The sequence below is a fragment of the Pteronotus mesoamericanus genome, unplaced genomic scaffold (assembly GCF_021234165.1).
Source record: "Pteronotus mesoamericanus isolate MK-2021 breed Mesoamerican mustached bat unplaced genomic scaffold, CSHL_Meso_final scaffold_137, whole genome shotgun sequence".
NCBI classification, from domain to species: domain Eukaryota; kingdom Metazoa; phylum Chordata; class Mammalia; order Chiroptera; family Mormoopidae; genus Pteronotus; species Pteronotus mesoamericanus.
The window spans coordinates 6,919,899-6,929,823 of NW_026555306.1; the positions used below are offsets into that span (position 1 = coordinate 6,919,899).

General features: G+C 55.9%; 1 protein-coding gene across 1 annotated transcript; it reads left to right on the top strand.

Annotated features, from left to right (window-relative positions):
- Window positions 1–359: 359 nt before the first annotated feature.
- On the top strand, window positions 360–7,848 carry LOC129082975 (V-set and immunoglobulin domain-containing protein 10-like). Its single transcript, XM_054588791.1, is given in 11 exon segments — window positions 360–402; window positions 498–1,033; window positions 1,035–1,344; window positions 1,746–2,043; window positions 2,198–2,481; window positions 2,931–3,185; window positions 3,647–3,925; window positions 4,146–4,442; window positions 6,248–6,361; window positions 6,583–6,734; window positions 7,255–7,848. Coding segments are annotated over 11 exon segments (2,637 nt in total). The 5' UTR covers window positions 360–362; the 3' UTR covers window positions 7,327–7,848.
- The last annotated feature ends 2,077 nt before the right edge of the window (window positions 7,849–9,925 follow it).

The following is a 9,925-nucleotide window of genomic DNA, read 5'->3' on the forward strand; positions in this document are numbered from 1 at the left end:
GAGGGGGGAGGACGCCTGAGCCGAGGCCATGGCCATCAAAGGTGGGACTCTCTGAAAGGTTGCCTCATGCTCTTCCAGGGAGTCTTCCTGGCTTCGCTCCCACACTTCCAGCTGGGACTCAGCTGTCACTTCCTCCCCGCTGGGGGTGTGAAGACAGGCGTCAGGCTGGAACTCCCCTCAGATGAGACTAGCTGCTGAGGACCGGCGGGGTGGGGTGGGTGGCTCAGCCACCAGATTGGGGTGAGGGATCCTGGTTCCTCCCATTGGGTCTGGCTCCTTTCCCCCGCCCAGGAAGCTACCAGTCCTGTTGGACTTGCCCCGAGTCTCACTCCAGTGTCCTCCGCCGGGGTGCGGCCAGCACCATGGACACCTCACAGGCTCTGCCGCTCTTCTTGCTCCTGGGTAAGTCTCCTGCTCAACCCCTTTCCCACCTCCCCTTTCCCACCGGTTCCCCTTCTCAGCAGCCCCTCAGCGCCCTCCCCTCTTCTCCTCTGCAGCCTCCGGAGCAGGTGTCCTCCCTCTCAGAGCCCCTTCTGGAGTTCAGCCAACTGATTTCATCTCTGACTCAGAAAGCTCTTTCCAGGGCCCCGGTTCGAATATTTCTTTCATCAAACCCCCCAGGCAGAACTTTCTGGATCAGCCTCCAGGTTCACGAGCCACTGCTGAGATCCCCCATTCCAAATGGAGTCTTGAGGACCTGAATTTGGACAGTGTAACTGGGTCCTTCTGGTCAAATGTTTCTGCTGAGGACCAAAAGTTGGACGCGGACCCCACCGTCTCTGGGATCTCTGGTTCCCAAGTACTTCCTGATATCTCGGGGTCTCAAGTTCTGGCCAAAGACTCGGAGCCTTCTTCTTCTGTTCAGAAGCCAACTTCAGACATTTCTGCTCAAGTCCCTGATGCGAATGTGTCCGCAGAGGGCCCAGGTTTTAAATTTTCCCCAGAGAATCTGGATCTTAAATTCTCTCCCCAGCGCCCCGAATTCAAAGTTCCTGCAGAGGCCCCCCTCGAGCTAAGTTTCCCCCACCAGGTGGGGGGGCCCTCTTGCCGTGCTCGTGGGCACCACCATCCAACTCCCCCTGGTTCCGGTCCCCAACCCCGGCCCCCCTGCCCCTCTGGTTGTCTGGCGCCGGGGCTCCAAGGTGCTGGCAGCGGGGGGCCTGGGGCCAGGGGCCCCTCTGATCAGCCTGGACCCTGCTCACCGAGATCGCCTACGATTTGACCAGGCCCGAGGGGGCCTGGAAGTCGCCTCAGCCCAGCTGGACGATGCTGGAGTCTACACGGCTGAGGTCATTCGTGCTGGGGTCTCTCGGCAGATTCGGGAGTTCACGGTGGGTGTATATGGTAAGTGGGCGCTGAGGTCCAGAAAACAGGCTGTAAGTGCTGCTTTGCCAGACCTTAGGGCAGGTCACTGCTGTTCTGAGGGCGTTTTCTCCCCTGAAGAAGGGGACAGAAGAGAGAGGACTTCTGGGAGGGAGGAGAAAAGGGTCTGGGGCCAAGATCGGGGCACCTGAGGGAAGCTGGGCCTGGGGATCAAGACTCCCGAGGGGCCCCCAACTTCTGAGTTCTCCAGGGACTCGGGAGACTCAGACTCACGGGTCTGTGAGAAGAGGGCTGGGCCTGAGAGGAAGCCCCGCCTGGGACTGGGAGCACTGTGTGTAGGAGGTGGAGGGCCTGGGGCTTGCAGTCCTGTGGGGAAAAGGGAAAAGGTGGCCCGGGGCCTGAGCACTTTCTTCTTCTCCCAGAGCCGCTGCCCCAGCTGTCCGTGCAGCCCCAGGCCCCGGAGACAGAGGAGGGGGCGACTGAGCTCCGGCTGCGCTGCTTGGGTTGGGGGCCCGGTCGCGGGGAGCTAAGCTGGAGCCGGGACGGACGCTCCCTGGAGACAGCGGACCCGGAGGGAGCGGAGCTGCCTCGGATCCGCGCAGAGGGCGACCAGCTGCTTATCGCGCGCCCCGTGCGCAGCGACCATGCCCGGTACACTTGCCGAGTCCGCAGCCCCTTCGGCCACACGGAAGCCGCGGCTGACGTCAGCGTCTTCTGTGAGTCGGGGGGGATGACTCCGGTCGGGGGCAGGGAACTGGGAGCCCAGGTTCCTCAGTCCCTGGGGAAGAGGGTGCTGACGGTCTAGTCTCTGGGGGCCCTGGAGGAGTCCTGAGTGACCGCGACACTCGTGGTTCCGACCCCTCCCTCGACCCAGACGGCCCGGACCCCCGATCATCGCGATCTCCTCGGACCGGGACGCCACCCCTGCCCTCTATGTCACCGCGGGCAGCAACGTGACTCTGCGCTGCACTGCCGCCTCGCGGCCTCCAGCAGACATCGCGTGGAGCTTGGCCGACCCCTCCGAGGCTGCGGTGCCCGCGGGCCCGCGCCTCCTGCTGCCCGCGGTTGAGCCCGGCCACGCCGGTACCTACGCCTGCCTCGCCGCGAACCCGCGCACCGGCCGCCGCCGCCGCTCTCTGCTCAACGTCACCGTGGCTGGTGAGCGCAGCCGGGGCGGGAAGGAGCGTCTGGGGGCCTAAACAGGACAGGGCCTCCGCCGGGGTGGGGGCGGGGCCAACGCGGAGGGGCGAGGTTTCTTAGGAGAAGGGACGGAACTAGAGAGGGACTGGGATACTGGGAAAGGGGGTGGGGTCACTGAGAAGGGGTGTGGCCATAGTGCAGGGGTTAGGACCACAGCGGAAACAGATTCCCGGTAAAAGCGAAGGGAATGTTCTGAAGAAGAGGAGGAAACAGCCAGAGGTTGCGATACTCGGGAGGGGATGGGGCTGGCAAGAAAGGGCGGAGATTCCCTGTAAATGGGGCGCGGATACTGGGAGAGGGGGCGGGGCCAGCGCCTAGGGGGCGGAGCTTAGTGAAGACCCGGAGGAGTGAACGCACTGGGAGAGGGAAGAGAGGCTGACTCCCTGATCTCTCCCTGCGCCCCACAGATCTGCCCCCCGGGTCCCCACAGTGCTCAGTCGAAGGGGGTCCCGGGGACCGCAGCCTTCGCTTCCGCTGCTCTTGGCCCGGTGGGGTCCCTGCCGCCTCCCTGCAGTTCCAGGGTCTCCCCGAGGGCGTCCGCGCGGGGCCGACGTCTTCCTCGCTCCTGGCAGTTGTCCCTGCTCACCCCCGGCTCAGCGGCGTTCCAGTCACCTGCCTCGCTCGACACTTGGTGACCACGCGCACCTGCACTGTCACGCCGGGTGAGAGCCGGTGGGACTTTTTTCCCATTTCCTGAGAAGAACAGGGCATTTCTTAGCTCCTTTCGGACATGAGAAAGGAGCACTTCTTAACTCCAGAGAAAAGGGTTTCCTTTGTCGTTAACTCTACAAAAGGACCCAGGTGTTTCCTATACCTGAAGCAGGGACAGGGACAAAAAGTTCTTTCCTCGACCCAGGAGGAGGACAGACACGTGTTCAGAGCAATAAATCGTTGAGAACAACATGACCTGGTCAGCCCAGGACCTGGCCTATAGTAGGTACTTAATAAGTCCTGGTTAAGGGAGTTAGATGATGAATGAATGAGGGAGGGAGAGAGGGAATAGATGGTGCTTCCTCATTTAACTAAGGTGCAGAGATTTCACTGCTGCTTGCGTCACCAAAGGGCACAGGACTTGTTCTTTGACTTTAGGGCAATGTCTTGACTGGGTTTCTTGCACCTGCAGAGGCCCCTCGAAAGGTGCTGCTGCATCCAGTGGTGGAGGAGACACGGTCAGGGGAGGCAGAGGTGGTGCTGGAGGTCTCTGGCTGTCTGCCGCCTTCACAACCATCCTGGGCCAGGGAGGGGCGGCCCTTCGTCCCCGGAAGTGGTGGGCGCCTGAGACTCAGCCAAGACGGGAGGCGGCTCCTCATTGGCAACTTCAGCCTGGACTGGGACCTTGGAAACTACTCCGTGTTGTGCAGTGGGGCGCTGGGTGCTGGGGGTGACCAGATCGCTCTCATTGGTGAGTTCTGTCCTTTCCCAGAATCTAGAAGTTCAGGTCCCCCAGCCCCTCCTCCCTCAGACCCAAGATGCCAGAACCCCTGCCCCTTTTCTTCATAGGCTCAGAAGTCTGGGTCTTCAGATCCTTTTCCCCTGGGAACTATGAGTCCAGGCCTGCAGCCCCTTTCCCTTTCCCATCTAGGACCCACAAATCCAGCCTACCCCCACCTTGTTCCCTCCAGGACCCTCCATCTCCTCGTGGAGGCTGCAGAGAGCCCAAGATGCAGCAGTGCTGACTTGGGATGTGGAGCGCGGAGCCGTGATGAGTGGTTTTGAGATCCAGGCACGAGCGGAGGGGCCTGACCTGAGCAGAGCCATCGTCTACCAGGGCTGGGTCTCCTTGCTCATTCTGGGGCCTCAGGAGCGGTCAGCCGTGGTGCCCCTCCCTCCCCAGAACCCTGGGACCTGGGCCTTGCGTATCGTGCCCACCCTGGGGGGCCAGCCAGGGAGGCCATCCCAAAGCCGGATCTACAGTGTTGGTGAGTTGGGGCTGTCCTGCCCTTCTCCTGGGCTGCCTCGATCTGTCTGTTTCACTGGCTCCTCCTCCTCCTCCCTGGGTTAGTTTCTTGGGGCTGCCATAACCACAGACAGTGGATGGCCTGACACCACAGAAATGTATTCTCACACAGCCCTGGAGGCTAGAGGTCCAAAATCAAGATGTTAGTGGGGTCGTGCTCCCTCTGAGTCTCTGGGTCGCAGCCTTACTTGCTCCTCCAGCTTCTGACGGTGCCTGTCAATCCTTGGTGTCCCTTGGTGTGCAGCCGTATCCACCCAGTCTCTGCCTCCATGTTCCCAAAGACTCCTCCTTCCTCCCTGTGTGTGCCTCTGTCTTCCTTTTGTAAGGACACTAGTCCTATTGGGTTAGGATGTACCCCAATGATCTCGTCTTGACTTAATTGGGTAAATTGTGTCTCCCTCCAAAAGAAATATAGACACTCTAACCCCCAGTGCCTGTGAATGTGGTCTTATTTGGAAATAGAGCAGATGCGGTCAACTCAGAATGATCCGCAAACAGCCTGCAAAGACTATTTCCAAATAAAATCCCATTCACAGGTACTGATGGTTAGGATGTCAATATGTCTGTCTTGGGGGAGACAGAATTCAACTGAGGACGCTCCCCAACTTCTAAGTGTTGGACTTCTCGGCGCTCAGTGCTCAGACCACTGCTTTACCTGTACGTCTCCTCTGTGTGTCCCCGTGCGCTCTCGGTGCCTTGAATACCAGTATGACTCAGATGTCTCTCAACTGTCTGATCCGGAGCCCAGACCTTTCTTCTGAACTTCACATTTGAAAAGCCACCTCCCTGCCTGACACCTTCACTTTGGATGCCCAATTGGCACCTCAGACTCCACATGTCCAAAATACACTTCTTCATAAGACACTTCGCCAAGGCTGCATCCCGCCCTCCTTCTCCCACCCAGCTTCCCGCGGCACCACCCACATGCTCAAAGTCACCTTGAACATTCCAAGTACCAGCAGGTCCCATCGACATTCCTTCCAAAATGCTTTTGTAATCTATCCGTTTCTTTCTGTCTCCATTCCAACCTCCTGGTCAGATACATCCTTTGCCTGGGCTGCAACAGCCATTCATCTGTCTGGTCTCCTTATGTACGCTCTTGCTCTCCTACAACTCATTCTTCGCCACATAGACGCCAGAGTCATAGAAGTCACATCGCGTCACTTGTGATTCATAAAGTGCTTCAAGATTCCCTAGGCTCTGGCCCCTGCTAACACCTCTAACATCATTGCCTACCTCTTTCCCCCCTCATTCCATGTCCCCTACCCACACTGGCCTTCACTAAACACAGAAAACTTTATTGTACCTCTGAGCCTTTGCATCTTCTGTTCCCTCTTCTTGGGACGCCCTTCCCCCCGTTTAGCGTGCGTGGCGCGGTACTCTCCGGGTCTCTGCTCAGATGTTACTTCCTGAGGGACTGGCCCTCCTCAACCCTTTGTAAATATCATCTCGCCTCCCATTATTTCTATGTTAGCACATTTTTCTTTTTACTACAATCTGTCTTTATGTTATTTATGGGCACCGTTCCTTTCTGATTCCTCCTAAAATTAATCCCCACGAGAGTAGGTATCGTGGTTCGCTCAGGAATGGACCTTCATCACTTGGTAGAATGCTGGGCACGTGATGGTCACTCAGTAAACGTTGAATGAATTGAGAGCGCTGGGTCCCAGATTCCTGGGTTCTGAGAGAGTTGGGACAGGGGACTTAGAAAACTGGTCCAACTCTGGCTCTCACTCCCCTTATCCTCCTCCTCTTGGTCTCTTCCAGGCCCCACCCTGGGCCCCGGGGCCATCGCCGGCATCGTCCTGGGCTCCCTGCTGGGCCTGGCGCTCCTGGTAGCACTTACCGTCCTGTGCGTTTGCTGCCTGCGTCGTTTTCGGGGTGAGTGAGGCGCCAACAGGAAGAGTCCCTAGATAAAACCCCATTGGACGCCTGGCTGAACCAATCAGCGTAGTTATAGGTCACATGTCCGGACCTTTCTCCCTCCATATCAGCCAATCAGATTAAAGGCCCCACCTCTCAGCCCAGCTTCCTTTGCCATTGGCTGGGTAGGCATGTTGGAGCGGCCAATCACGTTTCTTTTCTTCCTTTCTCTTTCTCAGGAGAGACTCTCAAGAAAAAGAAGCAGCTACCCACCTTCATCCCTGCGGTCCCGCCACCAGAAAAGAAGATGCAGAGTGTGGATCCCGAGACTCCACAGCCTCTGCCCCTTAAAGTCCCCCTGGAGGACCCCAGCCCAACCAGGGACCACCAAGTGAGTGTGCGTGGCCCAGTGACCTCCCGAGAGAGGGTGGAATTTTTTTGTTAGTCAGGGAGATGAGGTGGTCTGAGTTCTCTTCCTCCAGCTTTACTTGTTGGTTTACAATCCTGGTAAAATTTTGTCCTTTTTAAAAAACACACAAAAGTTGGACAGGGCTTCCCATCCAACGTTTAGCTATTTTAAAAGAAGAGTGACATTCCAAAAGGAATGTCCCTTGGGGTTTTTCCCCCCAAAAGGATTAAGATGGAACCTCCTTTATTTGTCTTTTCCATACAAATGGGCAAAACTTCCATTTCCTCTCCAAAGTGGGATGACATTTTTTTTCGCTGGTAAAGTTGGGTGGTTGCACGTCTTCTCTCTCACCAAGGGTGGCTAGACATTTTTTTATTCCTTGCAAATGGAGGAACCCCAGCTAATTTCTGAATAATGAGAGCCAGTGCTATAGAAATGGGTGAGTCATGTCGCATCCAGTGTAGCCCCTGCGGTTGTCCCCTACCTCTCCGCTCTCTTCCAGGCCGCCGGCCCCAGTCCCGTCATCCCTCCAGCTGGGGGCCTGAAGACTGTTCGCGCAGCCACACAGGTGTGACTACGGCTAATGAGTGGCGTGCGCTCTGCAGGACTTTTTGCTCAGGACTTCCTGTTTTTACTCAGCAGCAGGCAAGGCCTCCCTGTCTTACTGTGACTGAAGACTCAGAAAGTGAGACTTTCTGTCTCCCTCTCTCACCTCCAAAGACTCTACCTGTATTTGTGCAACTGAGGAGGTGGGACTCCTGGGCTGGGGAGACTCCTGCTGCCCTAACAGTGTGGTTTGCCAACCACCAAGCTGGCAAGATGTGCGGACTGTGCCGCGAACAGGCAGGCTTGTTGGGCTGCTCTGAGCCAGAGCCGGGACCTGCCTCATCTCTGGAAGAGTCTTCCTATGTCCACTCTTGCCTCCTCCGGGCCATACCCACCCAGCTCCCAGAGTCTCCATTTTAAAACAGATCAGAGCACACATCCCTCTTCTCGTAAGCCCTTCTGTGGCTGCCCATTGACTTCAGATATTGTCCAAATTCCTCATCGTGACCTTCAAAGCCTTGTGGATCGGCCTCCATCCGCCTCTGTGACCCCGCCCCGCCACCCCCGCCCCGATCCTCACCACTCCAGCCGCACAGGCACTCCTGCTGCCACTTCGTTTGGCCTCCAGGCCTTTGCCCCCAGAGTTTGCTCTGTCTGGAGCAGGACTCTCTGCCGTGTTGTTCCTTTCTCAAGTGTAAAGTTGACCATTACCATCCTGGGAGATGCTTCTCTAACCCTGGCTGCTGTGACACAGTGGATTGAGCACCGGCCTGCAAACAGGAAGGTCGCTGGTTCGAGTCCCCATCAGGGCACACGCCTGGGTTGCAGGCCAGGTCCCCAGCTCAGGGTGTGCAAGAGGCAGCCTATTGGTGATGTTTCTTTTGCATATCGGTGTTTCTCTCCCTCTTTTTCTCCCTTCCCCTCTCTCTAAAAATAAATAAAATAATAAAAACAAAAGAAGATGCTTCATTAACCCCTGCATTCATCAGGGGTTAGGTCCTAGAGACCCTGAACCTTCTGCTTCACATCCATAAATACACAGTTACTTGTTTAGCCGCTGACTCTTTGTCTAAACTGAGAGTTTTCTGAAGGCAGAGACTGTGTCGTTATCCCCAGAGCTTAACACAAAGCCTAGCACACAGCACAAATCAACAAATATAGGTTAACTGATGAAATGTTTTGGTGCCAATGAAGGGCTGGGTTTGCCCCTGCTCTTCCCAGAATGGTGTCTTTTTTTTTTTTTTTGTTTTTTCAGCAGGGGTTCTTAGGGGAAATTTAGGGGCTGCATCCTGAAGATTTGTTAATTGGCTGCAAACTAACAAAATAAATGGTGGAAAGAAACACAGAGGTGGGTGGTTTCAGGCTGGTGCTGCAACGTAGTGATCCCCTCAAAGATCTGGACTTATTGCATTCTTTTGCTCTGCCACCCTCAGCGGGCTGGCGTGTTGCCTCTTGTAGCAAGATGGCTGCTGCAGCTCCAGATATCACGTCTTCACACAACTGTATCTGAAGACAAAAACAAGACAGCAGGGTTCTCTTCTCACTCACCTCTCTTTGACCAACCTCATCAGTGGAGAAAAACCTTTTTTGGAAGCGTACCAGAAAATTTCCCTTGTCTTCTTGGCCCCAAACTGGTTATGTCACTCACTGCAAGGGAGCCTGGGAAACCAAACCTCTCAGGCTATATCACGGGTGGTGGGTCTGACAGCAAAGAAAGAGGAAACAAGTAACTAAAGCAAAGACAACCAGCATCTGTCTCAGGGAAGGAAAGGATGTGAGGTATTCTGGTTAAAAATTGGGAAGAAAGAGGCCTTTGGGAAATACAGCTTTTGCATCATTTTGAAGGCTTGGGGGCGGGAGTCCTGGGTACCTGACCCCTCTATATCTACTTTATATCAGAGTTTTCATCTCCATTTTGATCACCAGAGACATAAAACTTAACATTAATTGGCTTAAACACTGGGGGACTTCGCCTGTGTAAGTGGAGGTGGGCATCAGGTAAGTTTTGATCCTGTAGCTCAAAAGACACCATCACAGGCTGTTTCCCTAGACCTTCTGCTCTATGCTCTACAGTGTTTTCATCATTCTTAGGCTCCACATCCTGTCTTCCCCACCACTGCTGTCCCCACAGGCGAAAAGAGGTCTCCACGTGACAGGGAAGAACCACCACGCAGGTCTAGACCTCGCATCACTGAATCATGTTATCTTGCAAGACCATTTCTCCTCATGAATCCACACTGCCTGGCATTCTCTCTCTTTAGTTCTGGACCAGTCAGTGGGGGAAAGGCTTCCGTCCAGTGGCTTGAGCCAATTAGGGGCCACCTCTGTACCAGGTCAATTCCAAGTCTACCAAAGGGAAAGGGAAAGGAGACTGTCGGAATGAGGCTGGGGAGGCACCGCCACCAACCATGACCTTTACCCTCTGCGCGCCCAAATCCTTAATGACATTGACATCTGCAGGCGGAGACTTTGGAAAAAGGCGTTTATTGGTGTGGTGGTCTCAACACTCCCCATGGATTGGAACACACGGCCCCCAGGGTCTCCCAACCCCCCTCCCCTGTCTCCCTCCCCCTCCCCTCCCCATCCCCCAGGACCCTGGGAATGGAAGACAATGTGGGATGGGGCCC